The 24338-nt window shown below is 42.7% G+C and overlaps 1 protein-coding gene across 1 annotated transcript in view; it reads right to left on the reverse strand.

Annotated features, from left to right (window-relative positions):
- SMOC1 (SPARC related modular calcium binding 1) overlaps window positions 1-24338 on the reverse strand; it is a 135837-nt gene that overhangs the window by 19222 nt on the left and 92277 nt on the right. The window contains exons 9-11 of the mRNA XM_027879729.1: window positions 8512-8704; window positions 7524-7606; window positions 3646-3751 (exon numbers count right to left, since the gene is read on the reverse strand). Of these exons, the coding sequence (XP_027735530.1) occupies window positions 3646-3751; window positions 7524-7606; window positions 8512-8704 (382 nt within the window). The remainder of the gene's footprint in view (window positions 1-3645; window positions 3752-7523; window positions 7607-8511; window positions 8705-24338) is intronic.

Here is a 24338-nt window from a genome sequence, read left to right on the forward strand (position 1 = left end):
TTTTAACATTGATGCATAAAGATGCATATTGTATGCTTGTATCATCTTTCTGTTGCCACGTAGAAACAGAAATACTCCCTCACCTACCCTAAAACTTGTACATGTGGCTTCTCTGATTAAAATACATAGGACAATACATGGGCCCAGTTGATATGGGGGTATAGCTTGGTGTTTGCCTGGTCTGCCCCCTGTAACATAAGCTTTGCTGACAATATGTTAAAAATTTACTTTGGATAATTGGATGGACTTGTTCAAAACCTAAAAAAAGGCCCAGGAGAATAAAAAGCTGAGCACCATAAAGGAGCAGAAAGAGGGAGGCTACAGAGGGAACCAGTGCATGTTTAAATACAGAAGCTGTTCTGCCATCATTATGGGGAAGATGGAGAAGAGCTTGCAAAAGTGAAGCTTGCCTCACAAATAAGGAAAATTACATTAAGATGTTAAAACTGACATGACTGATATTAAGAACAATCAGATAGTCACATCTTTAGCTTTTCTTTTCAACAAGAATTTTCAGTAAATCTAGGCCAGGGAGATACAGGATAAGCACTGTCATAAATACAGTATTTGGTTAGTTGTTACAGGTGGAAATTAATTAAATATACAATTAACCCAATAGGTAAAATATCCCTTCAGCTTGGAAAAGAGCTTTCATTTCCAGTGCCAAAGTCAAGTTAGTCACACTAGACAATTTCAGATATACAAAGAATCATGGAATTGTTAAGGTTGAAAAAGACCTCCAAGATCATAAAGTCCAACTGTCAACCTACCATCACCACCACATTCACCGCTAAACCATGTCTTTGACTTCCATATCCACATGGTTTTTGAACACTTCCAGGGATGGTCACTACACCACTTCCCTGGGCAGCCTTTGTTCCAATGCTTTACAACCATTTCTGTTAAAAAGTTTTTCCTAATATCTAATCTAAACCTCCCCTGACACAACTTGAGGCCATTTCCTCTCTTCCTGTCACCTGGGAGAAGAGACTGACCCACACCCCTCTACAAGCTCCTGAAAGGTCTCTCCTCAGTCTCCTTTTTATCCAGGCTAAACACTGCCAGGCCCCTCAGCTGCCTCTCATATGACTTACTCTCCAGACCCTTCACCAGCTTCACTACCTTTCTCTGGACACACTCCAGAACCTCAATGTCTTTCTCATAGCAAGGGGCCCAGAAATGAACACAGTACTCGAGGTGTGGCCTCAGCAGTGCCACGTACAGGACGACAATCACTTCCCTGGTCCTGCTGGCCACAGCATTGCTTGATACAGGCCAGGATGCCACTGGCCTTCTTGGACACCTAGGCATACTGCTGGATCACGTTCAGCTGGCTCTTGACCACCACTCACAGGTCCTTTTCCTCAGGGCAGCTTTCTAGCCACTCCTCCCCAAGCCTGTATCACTGCATGGGATTGTCGTGACCAAAGTGCAGGATCTGGCACTTCACCTTACTGCACCTCATACAAGTGGCCTCAGCCCATTGATTCAGCCTGCCAGATCCCTCTGCAGAGCCTTCCTACCCTCCAGCAGATCAACGCTCCCACCCAGCATGGTGTCATCTGTGGACTTGCTGAGGGAGGACTCAATCCCCTTATCCAGGTTACTGATGAAGATATTAAATAGGGTTTAATATTTTAATTAATTTTTATTCAATACTGAGCCCTAAGGAACACCACTTGTCACTGGCCACCAGCCACTCTCTGGGCCTGGCCATCCCACTAGTTTTTACCCAGCAAAGAGTACACCATAAGCAAATTTCTGAAGTGAGGGCTCAGGATATTCCTTCCCTTGGGACTCTTAGAAAGCAGGACTCACTGCAGAAAGGCAGCTTCCCAACTCCGCAAAGCCATATGAAATGAAATATGTATCAATTAAATTTTTATACAAGTACCAAAAAATCCTTGAAATTACTTTTAAAAAACAAATGGTTCCATCATGGCATGTTGGGTTGGAAAAGCTTGACGTGTACATGCTTAGCCTAGCTGATGCACATGGAAAGTTACACCAAAGCAGTTATCCGAATTTAATCATGGTAGTGGGCATGCAGAATATTTGGGTAGTGGCAGTCTTTCACCTTTCCAAGGACAGCCTGCTCAAAGATTTAATTTTCCCCTCACAACTGGGCTGCTGACATTGGAGTGGAAAATAAATCAACATGACGACTATGCGAAGACCTGGGCAGTGAAAAATTCCACCAGAAAGGCCTCTATTGAAAGCTGAAAATTACACAAAGCTTAAGGAACATTAGGAAGCAAGCCTGTTGGTTTATAGAAGTGCAGAGGGGGCATACATCTCTGGTCTCTACAACATTGGTTTATATTAAGCTTTATTTTAAGAGTGATGATTTACATTGGCTGTGTTTCAGTCCCAGTGCCAAAGATGCCAAATAAATATCATGTACTCTCCAGGGCTTCCCACCACCCTTCCCCATTGCATTTTAACCACGCAAATTAGACAGAATTGAATTGGAATGCTTAAGTCTGGGAGAGAACGATGTATTTCCCATCCTTGGGGCATTTTTCATCTTGTTTATATGAATACAGACATGCTAGGCATATACTGCTAATTAGACATGTTACAGAATATTCAGCATGCAGGCACTCAGTCACTGGCCTGTTTTCTAAGGTCCAAAGGCAAAGTTAAACCCATATGAGTTCACAAGCAATCCATAATGAAGCTGAGGGACAAAGAGGTACCACCCAGGACCTCAAACAGTTAAAGATGGCACTGATTCCTTTTCTATTATGAAAGAGGAAAGCAGGGGATCAACATTACTCTCAACATATTGGAGCAATACCCACAGAAGTAACATATGCACAGAGGCACCTTCATCTCTACACCCCTATGAACATAAGCACATTAGTCATTTCGGCATCCCTGCATGCTAAACTAATACTCGCTCCTTTTATAGTCAGGCGAATCCAGAACCATAGAAGCCTTGCCTAGCCAATGCTGCACTTCTTAAATCCATCACAGTTCATTCTTAGTGGCCTGTCCCAATGCAGCACTGAAGCTGCTGAGCTGAAGGGATCTGCTGTTATAAAGCAGGAGGGGGAGACACAGCCTCAGATTTCCAGCAGTTCCCCAGAAACAGAGTTGTGTCCACCTCTTTCAACAGGCCTGACATGTTGCTCCTTCCAAAAGGGGTGGACAGGCAGCTGGTCAGAGGGAAGGGCCATAAAAAATAGCTCCTCTCCTCATCGGCGGCTGGCTGCAGCCTCACAGCAAAACCACAGCACTGGTACTGCCAAGAATTCAGTTCACATTCTTCAATCCCTGTGCTAGCCACTAGGCCACACGGTCTCCTTCAATCCATTTGCATTTTATTAGGTCTTTTCATGCACCAAGGGACAAAAGAACAAGCCACTTCCTCCCACTGAGCTCTCATTTCACACTTCAAATGGTCTATACTAACCTTTATGGTGGAGCAGCTGCCAGGGAGGAGGGGCGGGAGGAGGCAGGCAGTGCTAGGATGACAGGACAAAGCAGCCTCTGAAGATTCAGCCTCAGATCCTCTCCCAGCAACCCAGAGGAACCCAAATCAGTCAGAGCAACACCTTACCCTCCTGCCCCCACCTCAGGGACACCCAGACCTCTGCAATCACCTGGGTGGCATTCAACCAGAGTGCTTTCTGGACTCACCTCCCACCCCCAGTAGGTGCTGCTGAGTTAATAGCCTGTACCATGTCTGTCGTCAGAGCATCAAGTAAGCTGGTAATAAATTCAACTTTCTTCCCTTCTGGGCAGCCTGCAAAAAGAAAAGAGGAGATTTAATGCAAGAACACACAGGCTTGGTCTCCTACCCCAATTCAGCAAAGATCACCCAGAACCACTATTGTTTTTAAGATGGCAGTCACCAACATAGTCCCTAAGGAAAGGTAGAAGAATCCCTCAGTAGGATTCTCTGCCTGGCAATTTGTCCTGCAGCTTTTGTCCAGGCACATGCAGGGTCATCAGCAATATCTGGCAGGAAGACTATGTGGTTAGCTTTATGGTCTCATCCAGTTCTCTACCAGCAAAACCACAGGGATGTGCTTGCTCAAAGCACCTGGCAGACAGGAGTTCCCATGATGACACTTGCAGAGAAGTTTACAAAACAACTCACTACCTCCTGGGTCATCTTGCAATGCAAACATGGTTGTTCTGAGGTCCTAACTGACATGTTAAAAGTATGATAAAAATATTTTAAACATACATGCTTAAAGTATCACAGAGCACAAAGCAAGCTCTGCCGCTTGCACTCTCGTCTTCAGGCACAGAGAGCACTGCCTACCAGCACCTATCACAATAATTCAGTTCTTTGCATGATCACACTCACAGGAAATATGTTAATCTGAGTCAATATGTGGTAGTCACCCCCAGTCACTGCTGGCTTAAGCAGGACAAAGCAGGTTGAAGATGAGCTCGGTAACCATTTCCATTACTTAGTGCTGAGGCTGCCTGGCTCCCCACCATCTTAACCACAGACTGACAGAACCTCCTATCCTAAACAGTGCCAGTCTGTTATGATGAAACTCTCCATCTCCTTACCTTTGAAAAGCAATCTATGCTGTTTCCTTGCTTCTTAAAGTGTGCTTCATTTATTACCACCTCAATGAATACTGTAACAATTGCTCTAGCCTACCACAGAACAAGCATGCTTAACTTCAACCCACCACCTTAGAAACTATTGTCCAAAACCCACCACCCTCTCATCCTATTGTCTTCTCCTGATGTGATAGAGAAGCCATAACTACATCCCTCACCTCTTTCCCCAAACCACCATGCACTACACCAATTATTCAGCTGCTTAAGGCAGCAGACATCAGAAAACAGCCTCCCACAGCAACATATAGAAGTGTCAACACTTTCTGCTTTTCTTGAACAAGAGAGAAGCACATGTACCCCAAAGAGAGCACCAGAAACTTACTGTCATCCCTTGACAGCTGAAAGCAGCTTGCAAACTGATCTGACAAAAACTCCCTCCTTTGCAGTGTTACAGGCTCTGTCCTCTGCAATAGCTAAGCAATAGTCCTTTGCCTGTCTGCGTATTATGTACATTACACACACTCACACCCCTCAGCACTTGTTTGGCACATGGTCCAGAAAATGTCAGCATTGTAATGGGTAAAATGCTATTGCAGCCAGAGTAGACCACTCACTTAAAGGAGCTTTCTGTTGAGGTAATGAAAAGGATGAAAAACTACTTGCTGGAATTCATCTCCCTGGGGTCACAGCATCTCACAATCTGCAGGAATTAGCAGCTTGCCATTTGCTATGTACAAGCAACTTTTTCCTTCCTTCTTTATTTTTTTCTTCTGGCCACAGTCATGACAGTTTGTGAACAGGGTATGTGTACATGTGCAAGAATCTGAATTTATGTCTCCTTCACCTTGGCCTCTGCAAGGTCTCTCCACACAGGCCAAGGAGCACACTGCCTGCAGCACTGAGACTAAAGAATGGTAAAACCTCCAGAAGAGGAATAACGTAAGGGGTCCTCCGACAGAACTACATACAAATGGAACAATCAGTCTCAAATAAAGCAGGGATTTTTCTTAAAATTCTGTTCTGCTAAGAAATAAGAGTAGAAAAAAAACCAAAAAGAAACATTCTCTCTACAGTTCTGAATTTTTGCATACAAGGGCAGTTAATCAAACAAACCTCAAGACTGCATAAAAAAGATCATGTAGCACAGCATCTCTCAGGCAGACGAACCAGGATCAGATCCTCGATCTCCTTATCTCTCCATAGATGGGTGTTTTCAGTGACAGGAATCATCACAGAATCACAGCATGTGGTTAGGGTTGCAAGGGACCTTAAAGATCATCTAGTTCCAACCCCCTTGCCATGGGCCATTTGTCAGATCAGGTTGCTCAGGACCCCACCCAACCTGATTTTGAACACTTCCAGGGCTGGAACATCTAAAACTTCTCTGGGCAACAATCATGCCAACCAATGCAGCCAAATGCAGAACTTCAAGTTTCCTCAGGCACAGAAAAGTGGCTTGAGCTGAGAGGGCAACTCTCCTGCAGTCTAATACTGGAACCAGACCACTAAGATACAGAGCATCCCGTGTCTTCTTCTGCATCAAGCAGTTCCTGTCCCCTTGTCTGGCTTCAGCGGAGAATGGAAGGGAGAAGGGAAATCAAACCATTCTGTCTGAGGTCGGCAATAGAGTCTCAAAGAAAAAGCCTATGAGCAAAGGAGTTTGACAGAGGAGCTCTAGAGAGGCAGGGATGAAGTGCAAGGATAGGCAGTAAAGCAATGGGAGAAGGGGATGGGGAGTTCAAGGAAGTAAGGTTATTCTATTTCAGTGTGATTTCCTAAGGAAATGAGCCTTAATGCAATCATTTAGCTGGTTCCCCTCCCCCTATCATCCAACTTGAACCAACTGGTCAGTTTCCTTTGAATGTGAGAGAGAGAGGCAGATAGAAATTTCTACATGACTTGTGAAAATGAGGAGCTGCACAGGAGAGAGTCCTGCTGAGGGCAGAGTTGCTAAGCAGAAAGCTCTAGGGTCCGAGGTCAGGGGCCAGCAGGAAGAGGCTCAGAAGACACAGAAGGTAGATCTGGTACAAATCTCATTTCCTTTTCTAACCTGCTCAGGAACAACTCATTTTATGCTAGCCAAAGAGAGGACTAGCAGAAAGTAAAGCTGATCCAGAGATAAAAGCTTTTTCTGCAGACTTATTGGTCTCCACCACTCCCTCATGATGGAGAAGGGACCCACTGTAGCTTCTATTTTCAAGCAGTCCCCATCCAGGAGAGCAATGGTTGACTCAATGTCAGTGAGGACCCCCTCACTCTGCTCCTTAGAAAGGCAGTAGGAAGGAAAAACCAGAACACAGGCAGGTGGGATAGCATTTTTAAGAGCCACACAGACAGCTATGCCCATCAAATGTTCATAGCAGAAAAAAAGTGGGCAAGCAGTAAATTATGGCTTATCAGGGAAAAGCAGAATAGAAAACAAGAAGCATTGGGAAATAAAGTGCAACCCAGGCATAAAATGAGGGATAAAGACCAGCTAAGTGAGAAGCCATCATTAGCTAAGGGACTTTAGTGCACCAGGAACGTTGTCCTGCCTGGTCCATGCAGTGTCAGGGAGCCAAGTCAGTCCACTAACAATTGCCAATTGTGTCCTCTTTCATTACTCAAGGGGCACCAAGTTGCTGAAAAGCCCTGCTAAATGGAAAGGGTCCTGTCCTGGTCTGAATCTGAAGAACATTCAATGCTGAGCCCATTCTTCTCCCAACCTTTTTTGGCATCTAGGTTTCTTTCCTGAAAATTCTGATAGCAGACATGTTTTCAAACAGACACATTTTCAAATTGGCAGACAGGCAATAAACAGGCCCTCCAGGACACTCCCAGGCTTTTCCAGCTTACTGCTGAAACAGGAGATAATCCAAAATAACACAGAATAAACCCCATGGTAAAGCATGCATGAGGAAAGTCCCCCATCTCCTCAACAATATTCTTGGTCTCTTAAGAGTCCCAAGGTAAGACAAGGTAAGAAGGGAGAGACAGGATCTTGTTTCTCTGACCTGGAAGTTCTCTGTCCTTGAATGGATCATCCACCTCTGTGCTCTTCGATCTGGCATCACTTTCACACACTGGAGTCTCATAGCTGAAAATGGAGAAGAGCACAAGCTGAACTATGTGACACAGCTTTAATGATATCACATGGTCACCAGCGGATTGTGCCTTATCTGCTTCCTGCAGGGGAAACCAATAAACCTGCAGAAGAAATACGATTCTCAAGGATCTGTCTGTTTATGGACAGTCAGCAACAGCAGCAGAAGTGGAAAGGGAAGGAAGAACATACTTTGAAGTCCAGTACCAGCTACCAACTGAAACTCATGAAGATCTCAAGGCCCTCTTCCATTCCTTGTGGGCATAGGCTGATATTTTCTTCAAAGTTGTTCATGCTCTGCAGAATCACTGTATCTATCAGAGTTTAGGTCCCAGCTCCTACTGGCCTGTTTTTACAGCTTGCCTGACCCACCGTTTGTTTCCAAAACCCAAGTGAGAAAAGATTCCCCAGGTAGTTTTAAGATACAGATAACTGGAAAAAAAATCTATCACTTGCTTAAAATTTACCGATTCATAACCAAGCATTCTTCTAAATCCATACTGGTCAGGATTCAAGTGGCTACAGCATGGAATTAAAAAGCAGATGATAATGCAAAGCCACTAGTGCAGAGCCTTTTCACTGTTCTTGCCTATAATCTGTACTGAAGCAAAGCATCAATTCCTGACACCTCCCAAAAGCTTCAAATCACAAAACAAAGAAGGCTGTTTTGCATGAGTACTTAATACAGAGAAAAGTAAGGACAGTAGTTTCTACCCACCAACTCCTATGGAGAGGAAGCTGCATAGAAAAACTCAACGGGGAACATCACATATATGGCATTGCTAGCTCTTAAGGAAGGTAGTGCAGAGTGAGTAACTGGTTTGATACTGCAATAGGTTGAGGTTTTTTATATATCTTATCTTCTCCAGCACCTCACTAGGCCTGCTGATGGCTCTTACCGAGTGGAAGTACCAGGCAGGGGACGTCCCGTGTCCACCAGGACACACCAGCAGTACCCAGTAGACTGGTGGCATTGCACTGGTTTGTAGAGTCCTCCAGGAGCACACTCAGGGATGACAATACCCTCGCGGGGATTCTGCCTGGCCTCCTCCAGGGCGCTCTGCCTTTCCTGGTCGCAGGAGTGAACTTTCTCTGAAAGACAGGGGAGGTTGGAGGGAGTGAGGAAAAAATCCAAATCAAGATCACTTTCCTCTGCTCAGCAAGATATAGGTATTCTTCACATCAGGAGCCCTTTGTGCCTGTTTCCTTCTCATCAAACACCAGTATGTCTACATCCCCAGGAACTCAGAGCCTTCTGTGTTGAGAGCTTTCTCCTACATTTATCTGTGACACAAGATTATGGATTATAGACATTGACTGCCATGTGCCCAGCACGTCAGAACTCATCAGCAGGAAAAACTCATCCTGATCACTTGGGTTCAAGAACTCAACTATCAGATAACAATAATTCACTATTACTGCAGCCATGAAGCGAGCATTTCCCAGATTATGTTTTCGCAAACTGATGGATCCTAAATTGTGACTTGTATTTTCCAGTTAAAAAAAGAAGGCAAACACCCTGCCCTTCCCCACACTCTTCTCTCTCAACCTGCTCCTCTTGGGATCATGTTGGAGAAATGCTATTATGTTATTATGCTATTATTTTAACACCTCCTTATCCAGTGCAGACAGCACCTCCACACACCTCAGCAGGGAACAGAATGGGAACAGTTCTGCCCACACTGCCATCACCTTCCCACCCTGGAAAACAAAGGGCACCCAACACTGCTTCCTACCAAGGGGTAGGTAAGGGCCAGTGCCTTAATAACTTATTACACAGAAAAGGGTATTTCCAAAGACATCAGAGAACAGAGTAGAGAGGTAGTTCTTTGGCATGAACCAAAGAACAGGAGAAGCCCAGAAGTGTCCTCTTCTTCCCTAGCCTTCCTTTCCCTTGCAGTTTACTGTGTTTTTTCTTTTCTTTTTATACATAAGGCACAAGACCCATAACTCCTTGCCACAGGCAAGAACTCCCTCAAGCTTTAAATTCAGAAAATTCTTCAACATGGACCAGCAATGACACCACAGGTCCATCCCAAATCTTTGGATGTTTGCACCACCAGCCAGCAGACCTGGCATGACCTCAGCATCCTGCTCCCAGGTCTGGCTCAGCATACAACTAACACACACTCACTCTTTGCTTGTTTTTTGCCTGCCTGTCTGTACACCATCAGATATGTCTAATATTCTGCTGATAAATTATGGTGTAGAGAGTAATTCTTGTTCCATATTTGGGGAGCAGAAGGGGTACCAATTCACAGCTAGAATTCCACAGCTTGGTAGCAGCAGGTACAACAAAAAACTCCAGCAGGTCCACACAGCGTCACCTCAGTACAGCATGCTTGGGTACCAGAAGAACTTCTACCGGTTGAAATTGAACTGTAGCAGCTGAAAGAGTCTTGAAACCCAAAATGGCCTCAATTCTCCTCAGCATTTCAGATCACTGTCGAGGCTGGGAACGTGAAGGGCAACCTGAACTTTGCCACACATAAACCCATACATTCAAAACACAGAATAAAAACTTTGAAGTGTCGGCAAGTCTGACTCAAGCAGAGAAAAACTTGACCAGGAAGGAGCAGGAGGGGATAAAGTCAACAAAAACTGAAGGAGAGCTCAAGCCTCAGCTGATATTTAAGCTGACTTCACTTTGCTGACAGACTTTCACATCTGAAAAAAAAAAAAAAGACCCCGCAACTGTTCCCAAGCTGTATGTGGACAGAGAAGTCATTGAGTGAGAGGCTTGCAGGCTCTCTAACAAACCACTTACATCAGAGAGGCCCCCTCTTACCCACAGTCTGCCAACACCAGTTCACACCTTGGCCATCAGGTGAGGTGAACCATTCATGCAGCTTGGGGAAGCAAAAAAACAGGGGCAAAATTCCATATCATCTTTATATTATAAGTAAAAGAAAAAAACTTCTGCTAAAAAGAACTACATTCCAGGAATTTTTCTATCTAAATCCCCAAAGCTTCTTGAGTGCACAAAGTCAAAACAAGATTTCTCAAGTCCTTTCAGTCTTGCAAAACTAGCAGTAAAATTACTCAAACAAAATACGGTGGGTTTTCTTTGTTTGTCAGAACAGAGAAATATGCTACTTTTATTAAAATCAAGAAAAAATAATAAATATCTTTAATGAATTAGGATCTTATTTTATATACATTTGCAGTTAGGTATGCAAATTACACAGAATAAATGTACATAAACACACATTTGTGCTATGCCATTAAAAAAAATGGAAAAAATCTTTCTGCACATATTACACAGAAATTTGGGGGAATTGAATAGTCACAACATTTACTATCAGAATACATAACTAACTGGTAGCTGTTTCTGTTTGAACGGTGTTTAAAGGCTGAGTGAAACAAATCTTAAAGCCTTTGTTCAGTTGATATCAAATAGATATCATGACGCAAACTCTTCCACTGTCACCAGAATTCAGTGGCCCATCATTAGCAAATGATGCAGTACAATTGAAATAGCAGGGAGATCACACTTTTCTCATTTCTAGTATACATCTAGAAGAAGCTGCTAGCAAAGTTCCTCCCTGCATTACAGATTTCTGCTTCATCTCTTACATGCCAAAGTGTCCCAGCTGACAGCTCTTCTCTGAACCCTTTCCAGATCCACCATACCTTCCCCGAGCTAGAGGAGATCAGAATAGCAAACACATTGTGGAAATAGCAAACAGCCTTGTGGAAAGTTCCTTCAGTGACATCTGTCTAGAAAGCAGAATGTATTAACTAATAGTAGCCCCTGGAGAAGCTCTTTCCTCCAGGCTACCACTCTAACAGCACTTAATTCCCTTAAAAAATAAACACGAGTATTAACAGTTGGGGTATTCAAAAGCCAGCAAAATCAGCAGGGAAATCCATACCATCAGCTTCCCTAGTATGGGACTTGGCCTGAACTGCATGCACTGTCACCCTGAAAGATGGTCTCGTGAGCAACGAAGGGACCATCAAATGCTATCCCAGCTCCAGGACACTGAAGACTGCCTGTTCCAGTCAAACTGCTTACTGGAAATTGCGCTGTTGTTGCCAAGGCCACATTCATGGAGAATAGTGAAAGCCTATGGCCAAGTTAGAAAGTTTTATTCCAGGTATGAAATTAGGCTGTCATCTTAGGAAGTAGCATATATTTATTATACTCACAGGGTACTTAAAAGCCTATTCCCTGTTAATGGGAGTTGCAGGCACAGAAAGATAAAGAAAGGTTTTCCTTCTTTCCCTAAACTAAGCATTTAGAGAAAGAATATTTAAGACAGCAAGGTGAACACAGTCTTCCTAGGACAAAAAATAATATTACATGCATTTACTTCTTTATTTTAAAGGCGCTGTCACATTCAGCTGTTTTCTGCCATCTCTGTTTTTTCTGAAGAGAACCATCACCAAAGAAACTAAGTAACACTTGCCAACTTGCTTTTGCTGGGGAGCAAAACCTTTGTAAGACAGCAAACCTTACAAAAGATCCAACGACAGTAAAAAAAATATTAGGGAATGTATGCACGTACACAAAGCAGAGAATCACTGGCAGAAATATCCATTTTACCTTAACTGCTCAGCTCTAAAATCTAACTGTTTGTTCCTTCTTACTCTTGGCTGCTTGTAACACTCATTAAAACATATTTTTAAAGAATTGCCTCTGAAGCCATGAGGTATTGCAAGAAAACACAGCTTGGACATCTGCAGTTGCACATTATTTCTGCAACAATTTTCCCCTTAGTAATGGCCTTCTGAGAAATACATGGTCAGATTCATAAAAAGGTCTCTCATTCCTAGTCCCTTAAGTACACACATTCAAACATACATCTAGTGTTTGCATAATAAAAATAAAAGTGATGGATGAGGTAAAAGACTCATCTGACTGTCTAATAAACTATATGGTTATTAAAGAGATGGGGGGGTTTGTGTACTCTACAAAGCTGTTTGTGTACTCTACAAAGAGAGGGTGTCTAGCAGCACCTAGCCAAAGGCTTGTGCTTAAAAGTTCTCGTGCTCAGCTTGCAGAGCTAGATGCAGCCAACATGCTGCTCTGGGGACAAGGCAGCCTCCTCCAGCTGCTCTCCTGACATATAACTCTCACTGCTAATGAGAGCCAAAGGACCAAGCATGATTCACTGGGGCTGTGAGGATGCTGTGGATGATTTGGGTGGGACATAAGGAAGATATGCCATCAAACCACAGTAGATTATTTTTTTGAATATTGCTCTTCTGCACCCACAATTTTTTTTTTAATTAAAAGAAGAGGGACATGGTGACACCAAAATCAAACACCCTGGAGAGTTCTCTACATCCTTGAGACAGCATTTCTTCTTCCAAACTGGGCAAAAGAGAGGATCTAGTCTTCTTCCTCTGTGCTTCTGCCCAGCCCCAATGAACCTATATGAATAGCCTAACCCCAAAGCTACAGGCCATGCCAGGCAGGGCAGATTTCCTTCTCTTTCCCTCCCTCATTTCTTTTGAACAGAAATTCTGTCTGGACCAGAGAAACTTTTCCCATGGAGTTCCCACAAAAAGCTTCAGTTTTAGTGAACAAGCATTCATCACAAGGGGAGGAAAAGGTCTTTTGCTGAAAAATTCTTGACCAATCCCCAATTGTTAGTGCTGCAACAGGAACCTGACTTCCAAATACTGTTTCAAAAAAATAGAGCACATCTTCCCCAAATTTTTTTTGTTCAACTCCCAGCTTTCCCCTCAGTGAGCAATTAGTGCAGCACAGAACAAAGGGCAGCAGCACAGATATCTAGTGCCAAGTTCCTACTGACATCCTGTGCCAACCCAAACATGTGGACTAAATGTCTTTGTGCCTCAGTTTTCCTCTCAGTGAGAAAAAAGTGTTTGCCTGTCTCCCAGGGGAGCTTAATTCAGACAGGGTTGATTTCTCATTTTTACTTAGCATCTTTACAGTGCTGTGGAAGAGCCTTGAACTGCTTATTTTATCACAGTATGTATGCCAGCTTAAAGGTGCTTTTACATTGCATAAGGGAGCTTTAATGTGAATGGGATCCAGGTCCAGTCCAGAATAACAAGTGCCTCATCCCAGTAAGGAGATTACAAGAGCTGTGGCCAAAAAGCACAGCCTCATTCCACAAAATAAGTTCAGCACAGGTTATATCAGCAGTCCAAATCTGCATCCTTTACACCTCAGAGGGGAAAGAGAATTTGAAAAGCCTTGGGTACGCACATGCACAAGTGCTAACAGGACTAGCAAAGCAACACAGTGAATAGGCACTAGCTGCCTGTTCCCTGAGCAAGGCTGTGGGTGGAGGGAGAGAAACAACCCCTTCTGTGTTTACTAGGAGCACAATAACAGCTGAGCAAATACAGCTCATGGGGATAGCATAAATCTCTCCACACCTCTGTTAGTCATCAGAGCTGATACCCACTCCACCCTGTTCTGTCTGGAACTGTGGTCCCTCCAGAGTATTCTGGCTAATATAAAGGTAGAAAGAAAAATAAAGCTTGCAGGTGCTCCCACACTGTACCAGTTGAGCAGCCCTTGTTTTACCTTGGTACTCACTCCATTTCATTTCTCAAGGCATAGGCTACAGAGAAAGCAGATGCTACATGTTCCAGTGGTGAACAAGTACAATGCAAAGGTTTAACAGGTGGGTTATAATTTTAAAAAATGCATTATTCCAAGTGGCTCATTAAACTTCAGCTATCCAGGAACACGTCCTTCCCCTGACATTTTATTCCTGCTCCAAAAGATAAAGCTGCACTGCATTCCCACCACTGTTACATGATGAGAAGCCTATTCAATATCTACCCTCTAGCTTGAAATAAGGAGGACTTCCTAGGGGAAGCACTGTCTCAGGGATTAGAGGGACTTTCTGATGCTCAGCTTGTGCTCACTTGGCAGAACCTGTGGTGCTGCCCAGCTAAGAAAGGAGTCTGCTCCACAGGGTTTCCAAACTACACAGGAATAAAGATCCACACCCGGCTCATCTTGAAACCTGTTAGTTGAAAGCGACCCGTCCTTGCAATTATAACTTTCAGGCAGGCCTTGGAGTCTTTCTATCATCCCATCTCAAGCAGTCAGTCACAGAGTCCTAGCTCTCCTAGAGCTGTAGCCAGACTGGGTGAAGGTTGGCAGAAAAAGACCAATGTTTTTTTATGGCTATAATACATCATCCTGGAAAAAACCCTGCAAAAATACAATGCATTAAACAGAGCTCTGCTTAAATTCTAGTTCATTGGAGCATATTATAAATTGTGTCATTCTCATAAGCAAACAAGGAAAATGCAGACTGTATACAGTTACCATGAGATGTCTAGCACCGCAGGTTAAGAAAGATATGCTCTCTTAGACAAGAGATCTCAAAAGTTCTTTGTGAAACAGTCCAGTTTAGAAAGCTATCATGAGACTTGTATCAAATTAAATGATAAATTTGGCTAGTGGAACAGAGCATCCAATTTACATACTGAACTTCAGGAAAGAATTCAAAGTCACCTTGATAAATGGTTTTAAGTCAGTGCGATCACAACTTACAAGTACAAACTATAACAACCACCAAGGAAAAATCCAGTGCATTGAGAGGAAATTACTGGCGAGACAGCAAGACTTGGAAAAAAACTGGTCAGGGACTTAGGTAGACCACAAAAAAAATCTGCAACTTCCTGACATTACAAACAACAACAAAAAAGTCAAAACAAGAGAATCTAGCTGTGGGATGTAATGACAAAGGCTTCACATAAGAAAGGGGCCCTAAGGACTAGTGATCCTTTATGTCAGCCCTGTGTACAAGCTCTGGGCATTGCACTTTGAGGGAGAGGTGGACCATTTGGCAAGAGGGCATGAGAGAGCAAAGGGAACAGGCAAAGGTCTAGGAAACTTGATCTATGAGGAAAGGCCAAAAGAATTCAATTTGTTTAGTCTAGGGATGACATTCAGTCTTCTGAGACATAAAAGCTGTTCTATAAAAAAAAAAAAAAAGGATAGTAATGGATTTTTTTTCTCCCATGCATAGTTCAAGTAGCAGACAGCTTACTTGGAGAAAGGAGATTTAGGTTTGATATTAAAAAGCCCTGTTGATTAACTGTTCACTAATTGGAAGAGGCAGTGGGTTCTCTGTTGCCACATTAGGAGCAGGTTACATGTGTCAGAGCTGCTATTAACTAGATGTGACCCCAGGTTAAAACAGGAAGAACTACATGATCCTTTCAGGTGTTTTTCATTCTCCTCACACAGGCCGAGAAGCTCCAGCAGATCCTCAGTGAGCGACGCAACCTCTTTGCTAACACAAACTAAAATCTTGAAGATATTTGATCTGGTTTAAGTTTCCAGATTTTGGGTTCTGATCCCTCCCATATACACCTGGATTCTGTATGACAGCTGTAGCTGTGCAGTACCTTCACATTGACAACAGTTTCCACACTCCAAGGAGAGAAAGTTTGGCATCAAAATGCAGCCTCTTCAGTTCTTGATATCAGGGTGGTTCCTCAGCAGTAGAAAAGCTTTCAATCTTAGACACTGCCCTTGTCATTCTGATGCAACACTACACAGAGTCTGTGTTTTTTGTTCCCTAATACCTCTTTTCCATTCCACATAGTTTCTAAGCACTGTGAGCTTGAGGCATACCTAGCTTTGAGATAAGCCACCTGTCTCTGAACACATTTATTTTCCTTATACTCCTTTTCCACTGCACTCTTTCCACACTGAGGAATACTGTTCAATAAAACAAGAAGCAATAGGTGTTTCCACTGGAGCCTTAGCTTTACTGGGAAACTATTTTCACTTCCACACCTGCTTTTAATAGTGCTTGGAACAACTAGCACAGCAATTATTGGAGAACTTGACTACCTCTGCTGGCTAGAGTATACAAGCATGCTATTTTTACGGTATTGTACATGTGCAATTACAGGACACCAAATAGAAAGCTTTTGGAAACTGTCACAGTCAGGTAGAAAGCAGTTCAGACTGGTCTTCCTACCTACAGCAATGTTCTTTTTTTATGATACTACTGGTGAGTAAAAGAAGGCAAGAGAGACAAGTTTACAGTGTGATGGGCCTTTTCATGGAGTGATAGACCAGCTTTTTCTGGTAATATTTAGCACTTTACAAGGCGGCAGAGGGAATTGCCTCTGACAGGAGTGCTAGCACTTACTTCTGGATATTTAGCTTCAGTCAGCTGTCTCTGGGCAGAATATTCAGGCTTTGGAAGTTCATGATAACATGGAATTCAGACATTAGCCATGATGAGTTCTCACTTCATCAGTGTCATGAGATGGGTATAACCCTCTTCCATGCTCTGGCTTAAAAGTCAAAGGAAGTACTATAGAATGATACTATAGCTGAAGTTGATGATTCCAGTAAGATTTCTCTGAACTGCAGCCTTACATAGGCGATAGCTCCTCCATCTGTGGAAGCCCATGCATTCTGAGGTCTGAGCTCCAAAGAGAAGCTGCAGCTTTGTGCTGTTGGAACCTGTTCAGTGAGCCTAAGGTGAGGCGGGAAACTGGTGACACCAGGACCACAGACTTCCCTGCATCATAACTGGTGAAACCAGAAAAATGCCATTTCATTCACCCAAGTGAGGTCAGCCAGTTTAACACCTCTTTCTCCCTCGAGTGTTCCAGGAGATTGAATGCTACCTTGCTTTTTAAACATATTCCTGTCTCTTTTTTTGCCTCTGGAAGTGTTTTCTCTGCCCAGCCTTCTTTCCTCTTTAGAGATAACCCTTGGGATCTTCTACAAAGAGGCCTTTCCATCTACTTACACATTGTTTCATCAGCCTGAAAAGTTTGCACTTTAGCCACCCCTCAACTGCAGCACAAAATGTACTCCCATGTTTCCATTGACCACTTCCTTATTTTGGTGGTCTGGCAAAATGCAAAAATGAAATGACCACCAAGAAAAAGGGAACATGAAGATGGCAGTCCCACCCCCTTCCGAAAATATACACGGGACTCCAACAACATGGTTCACAGCTCCAATGACATCAGCTTGAAAGAGAACACAGTCAACATACAAAGAGGTTGTAGTAAGGTGGGTGCTGATCTCTTTTCCCAAGTATCAAGTGAGAGCATGAAAGCAAACAGCCTCAAGCTGCACCAGGGGAGGTTTAGACTGGATATTAGAAAAGAAATTCTTTATCAAAAGAGTAATCAAGCATTGGAACAGGCTTTCCAGGGAAGTGGTTGAGTCACCATCCCTGGAGGCATTTAGGAGACATATAGATATGACAATTAGAGACATTGTTTAGTGGTGGACTTGGCAGTGCTGGGCTAATAGTTGGACTTGATCTGAAGGGTCTTTTCCAGCATAGATGATTCTATGATATTTTCCCATGCTGCTACTCCACAAGCTCTGCTGATACTCCTGTGGGGCCTCACACATTTCTCTTATCTACTCACTCCATTTCCAAGACCCACCAAAGCTGAGAACCTCTTCACCCTAACCTTGGCACCGAAAGATGCCTTCTTGGGAGGAGTAAGGTTTTTAAAGTTCCCGAATGCAGCTCTACTCCTTCACAGCCTTATGCTGTACTAGGCAATATCCATGGCCTTCTTGGACAAAGCTGGGGGTTAACAGATGCTCCTAAGGATATACTGATCTGTGTTCTGAACCCTTTTTTTCCTTCAGTTGTCTCCTTGCAAATCACTTGCAAGCTCCACCAGGGGTTTTGGGTTCAGGAGAAGCCTAGGTCTAAATATTTTCCAGAGGTTATCTAGGAGCTAGTAAAGACAGTTACTTTGAAACATCTCCTCCTTAATCGTGGTACCTCAGAAATGCTGTGAAGTTGACAGGAACATTTCAAGAGAGGCATGAAGGTGACTCAATACATGCAGTTTATCTGCAGGCAGCAACTGGATTCAAATGGATGCCTGAATTGCAGATCCACCAACAAGCCTATGCTGAATGCTGCTATTACATACAACAAGGAGCTGCTATAGAATTACTTCAGCAAATCAATGCAGCCCCTTCAATATGAACCAGCTTCTGCTAAAAAAGTAAAACAAACTTCACAAAGTTGACCACACTCAGTTTGTCCTTGTATGTCCAGGTAATGCTTGGTGCTGGACCTTATTTCCTTTCCCTTCTCCACCTAATCATCAGTGGTTTTAAGTGCAGGGTTGTTTTTTATTTACCCTTTTACCCCAGATTCTTATATCTTTGCCCCTCTCCTACTGCTCCCCGTCCACTCGCCTCAACTGGCAGCTGCAGAGCAGCAGTTATGACTCCACGTCTAAAGTGTTTTCTTTCTTTGGGGGATAAGGAGGGGGGAGTGACTGAATTCTTTGGGAATGATTTATTGCACAGCACTCAGGGAGAGCTTCATTTATTTGCCTAGCTGCATATGGTTTAACACCTATGGTTGCATGCTGATTATTATACAATGTTATTTTTCCCACTTGTATACTTTGCACCTTTTCATAGAGCAGAGTAACTGGTCCCCAATGGCATGTTATTTATGACTTTGTTTGCTGGCTGTCTGGGAAGGGCCCTGGCCCTAGATTCTTCCATTCCCCCTGCCTCTGTTCTTCACTATATACTCCCTTCTTCACCACACAAACACCTGTCACACTGAGACCGTGGGAGAATAACACTTAGGCATCACACATATCATACCTTCTCAGACTTCTCATAACTTCCAGGAGGGAGAAAGAGACAGAAGCCTTCCAGGCAGCAGCTAAGACAGGAAAGGATGCCCGAACCACAGATGGAGCCAGAGGGAAAGGCAGGATAAAAAGGAGGGAAGAAACATCACATTTTGGCTTGTAAGGAAGCAGGAACTCAGCAGATAAGAGCATAGATATTTGTTGTGAAAATGTAATGGAATTAGTAAGTTTTCATTTTATACTCAACAGGAGCGAGCTTCTCTTGAGATTGCTTCATTTGATACCAAGCCAGAATCTAAATTAAAATTAATTCAAAATCAAACCAAAACAAACACTCACAAAAAGAAGGAGTGGGAGGATTAATGCAAAGGTCTGAAGATAAATAGTTGTGGCAGGTAGGACAGTGAAGTCATAGATTTTTAGCCCAAGAGTTTTGAGAGGTCACAGGAGCACTCTGCTGGGAGGCACAGACTCAATATGCAAGACAAGAGCCAGACAGGACACTTTAAGAGAGGATAGTAGAAAAGGCAAAAGCTTTCTGACACTCTTTCCCTCCCATAAGCTCTTGTTCTAGACACCATCACTGACACTTTTTTTCTCTAAAGCTATTGAGAAATTCAAAAGCCACAAACTAATCCCAGGTGTTATGCCCAGAGGAGACAGAAGCACCAAAATGTTTATCAAGGACTGCAGTTAGCATTAGAATATCATTCACAGGCATCAACATTTTCCAGTTCAAATTCTGCCATAACATCTTATTCAGATGTTGCTAAAGCACAATTATGCCTGACTACACCCCCTTTTCAACCAATCTGCTTTCCTGCCAAAGCAATAGCCATCTCCTCCACTTGGTATCCTGATTAACACTAACCAGCCACAGATTTTGGGAAAGAGCCTACAGTCCTGTATGAGACATCTGAACAGTAACATTAACACAACTGGCATGGAAAGACAATAAATTTGGAACTAACACAACTTGTTTAGTAGTAACAGAAAGTTGGAGAAAAGCAGCAGGAGAAGCAGAAGTCCGTGGCCTCACTTCTTCAAATAACAAGGTGGAGAGAGCTGTGCACCAGAGTAGGACAAGACAGCTAAACAATAAGGCTGAGGGATAAAGACAGGTGAGAACTGCCCCCATTCAAAACACTACTTTGATTTTCAAAAGCCATCTGACTCTACCTGTGGCTCCTTGTTCTCTGCAGCATTCCACATTTTCAAGGCATGAGGAAATTTGCTCCAACTTCAAATAACTATACATTCAATGCAAATAGGTGCAATGTCTCCCCATTATGGAAAATAATATAGGTGTTTAAGCTCATTGGGTTTATCCTCACTTTTGTAAAGGAAAGCCCTAATAACAAATTAAACTTTTGTCCAAACATGGCTATTTTTGAGGTATCCCACCAATATTCCTGCCATATTCCTTTTCCAGGGCAAATCAGCATGCTCTATATGTGTAAATCCTGCTATATGTTAGTTGGGCTCACCTGACTCAAGAGGAACTACACTGATACTCAATATAGCCAAAACCAGACCCTTTTTAATGTATAGTATCCTAGAAAGTCTCTATTTGGCTAAGGCAACATAGCCATGAGTATATTCTCCCTAGAGGCAATCAGTATCCCTGATCATTAAGAAAGGCATGCAGCAAAATGGTCCTAGCTGAGTATTAGAGAGAGGTTTTTTAGGGGTGCCCATGGGTGTTTTCTTGCCCTTTTTTTTTTTTTTTTCCCTGCAAGTAGGTAAAAACTTACAGGAATACGGACAAACCAGAGATGCCAGATCCTGTTAGTACATTTAATAGAATCACACTTCACCTCACAAATCTCTGGAGACAAACTGCCCCCAACAATACCGAGTCTCCCTATAGGGTGGATGGCAGGGTACATACAGACATGCAGTATTCAAGTTTTTTCTCCCTTTGAAAAGCCCCTAAGTTTGGACTCAAAGTGGACTCAATTAAGAAAAAGAAATGTGAATACCGCCATTCCTGTTTTCAAAGCTCATTCACAATTATACTCTGTCCACTAAGAGCTCCTGACAGAAGAAAGTACTATCACTGGAATGCCATCATGAGATGCCTGCACAATGCCTGGATGCCAGAGCTGAGCAGAATAGGCCTCATGGAATTGGCTCCCATTCACCAAGTAAGATTTTGAAATAAACAGCTATGAGATTTTCTTTTTTTTTTTAAACTAGGCACACACACACAAACCTGTCTTCAGCTGCTAACCTTAATATATTACTCATTCTTCCTTTCAAATAACGTCATTATCAAAACCTCAGTGACTGCAGAATATTTACTTGAGGCTGCTACTGCTGGTTTCTCCAGAACTGTTTATTTTTCCATGCACAGGCTCATTACATCACTCTGTGGTTTTCTTAAAGGTTGTCACGGTAAGCTGGATGCGGGCTGGAAATTCTTGCTAACTAAAACCAAATCACTAAGCGGCACAAATGAATTTGGAGATAACCCAACTCTGGAAGTGAGGAAAACCCCTGGATTCCTCAGTGGAGATGGGGTGCTCCTAAACAAGCAGCCATTACATTTCTTCAAAGTGTTTACCTAGATTAAGAAGTGTAAAAAAAAATAATTTGGACTATTGCAGGCTGGAATAGGGAGGGAGGCAGGGGGCTGAAACAGAAAAAGTAGAATGAAAAGAATGAAAAGACGGTTCCCAGCCATGCTGATTAGAGAATGGTCATCACCTCCCACTCTGGTAGTGTTAAAAATGACACGCCACAGTAATATTGTGTTGATCTATACCTTTCACTTGCCCCCAAACAAAAAACTGACCTTTGGGCAAAAAGAAAAAAACACACAAAACCCCGACAGACAAATGACAGTTTGTAAATGGAAAACAGAACAAAACAAAACTTTTCTGCTGTTCAATAGTCCATATGTTCATATTTTGGTTCCTGCCTCTGGCTGAGAAGATTTGAACCTGCATCTTACCCTACTGAGAAAGGGATCTAATTGTCATTTAATTCTTCAAGGTGGGCCGGGGTAACAAGCACTAGCAATCCCTCCTATCAATGCAGTTTTACTGAGAGTAGAAAAACTCACTGGACACATACACATTCTCAGTCAAGTGCTCTAATAATCACCAGGCTAGAGTCATTCTGCTTTTCCCGATCCTTAGCTTAATTAGGATTTACAAATGCCAAGCAAGACGTAAATGCTCCAAAAAAAGAGATGAGTTTCAGGAGAACGTCTTCTGTTCGTCAGCACTAAACAGAAGGTAGAACACTCAGATTTCAAATGCAGTTCTTGAGATACAGGCTGCATATGGAACATGGGGTATTTACCAGCTCTGCAATGCTCAGCTGCCTCGTGAGTAGTTCACCTAACACTGACCAGAGACAATGACAGCAAACTAAAAGAGTCTACTTGACTCCCTATAGTAATTCTTAAATTCTCCTCATGGTTGATATAGTGATGGTGCTTGCTTTCCAAGTGCTAATTAGAGAGGAGAACAGGTCCTCTGACAGTATTATCTGGATTTCTCTTCACTGCAAAGGCCAGTGCCATTTAACCAGGGCAGGGAGGAGAGAGATCAGGGTTAAGCATTTCACTATATAAACTCCTAGAAATAGGAAGTGAAAGTTAGGCTGAATATTACAAAAAGAAAAAACCTGAATTTGAGTTCAGAGAACAGAGCAGCTTCCTGTGGGAAGACGTAAAATCTTTATTATCTAAGGCTATGCTTAACTTAAGCTGCACTAGAAAATGGTGCTCTTTGTACAGTATAAACATTCACTAGCCTAAGGCAGTAGATTAATGACCTATTAGATCTTTTCTCTCCTCCAGTTTCAGTGATCCCATTAAACTGCTGCAAGAAGATACCAGGATATATCTGCTTCAAGACTATAATTGTAAACCGAGACAGACAATATAGCTGAGGCAACACTAAACCCAAAAATCCAAATCTTATGCCAGTAAAACTTATCTTAGCCCTTTAAAAATAAATGAAAAACCACAAACGTGCCAAGCATCAATATTTCAAGATGACAAGGGCCAAAAGCAACTAAAAACATCCCCCAACTTTGCATGCCCATCTCATGACAGCTGTTTCATCATATACAGCCAAGACAGTCTTGAAGACATTCGAAAAAATGTGATTCTAAATTATAATCAACCCCCCCAGTTCTTTACTGTTTGATCCCACCTACCCTATATTGCCTTTCAATAGATATGACAAGGGATGAAAAGAATGAGATACCAAACAAGGGGACTAGGCTTCACTAGTTGAAAGAAACAGTTCGAAGTAACCCATACTTAGTGTTAGCTAATCCACAGTCCGAGGCAGCATTTCTTAATATCAATAATTTGTAAGAAACTGAGATGTTTGTGTATCTGCATGGCCCAACATGGAAATTGGGTCATAAAAATTAGCTATCTAGTCTCTTAATGAGATCCTACAGTAAATGAGTGTCAGGGCAATCAGTAAGGCTGGGTTAGATGAATCACACATCTCCTTTTAGCTTCCTGTATAAATCACAGAATTCTTGAATTTTCCAGAAGATAATTTGTTTTTTATTTGTAACATCCATCTGCAATAATTTTGTTTGAATAACAGAACTGACATCAGAAACAATTGAAAAAAAAGGGGACAAAAACAAGCTCACAAAAGGAACTCTCCTGTGGACAAAATTCCATTTCACATCAGGCAGCTTCCTGACTAAACACTCAGTGATTGCCTTTACAACATGAAAGGCAGCCTACTTTGGTTCTATCAGGCCAAGAAAGGGTCTCCAATAAAAGACCCTCCTGCTTCCAAGTCTTCTTGTAACCTCTTAGCACTGACTCTTCTTTCCATTGCAACCACCAGGATTTCTGCATTAGAAGGAAAGTTGGTCATCAAAATAGGTAGGGCTCATTACATAGGATTTTAATATTAAACCATCACTCTCAATTGCACTGTGAGCTGTTGGTTGTGCCAGAGGCTCACAACACAGAAGCTGCATTTGCTTTCCCCTGGAAGACATCCTTAAAGAAGGATGCTGATACTCATATATGATCTGAATCTTCTGGATGATTCCTACTGGCAGATCTTACACAGACCACCCTGCTACAAAAACAGTTTGGAAGTGAGGCACAAGAGACCTGTTAAAACTGTGGTCTGAACAATGATGGACATCCTCCTGCTAAGAGACCTTCTCC

Source organism: Empidonax traillii, unplaced genomic scaffold, assembly GCF_003031625.1.
Source record: "Empidonax traillii isolate 1590-97213 ecotype Southwest subspecies unplaced genomic scaffold, ASM303162v1 scaffold56:size2478089, whole genome shotgun sequence".
NCBI lineage: Eukaryota > Metazoa > Chordata > Aves > Passeriformes > Tyrannidae > Empidonax > Empidonax traillii.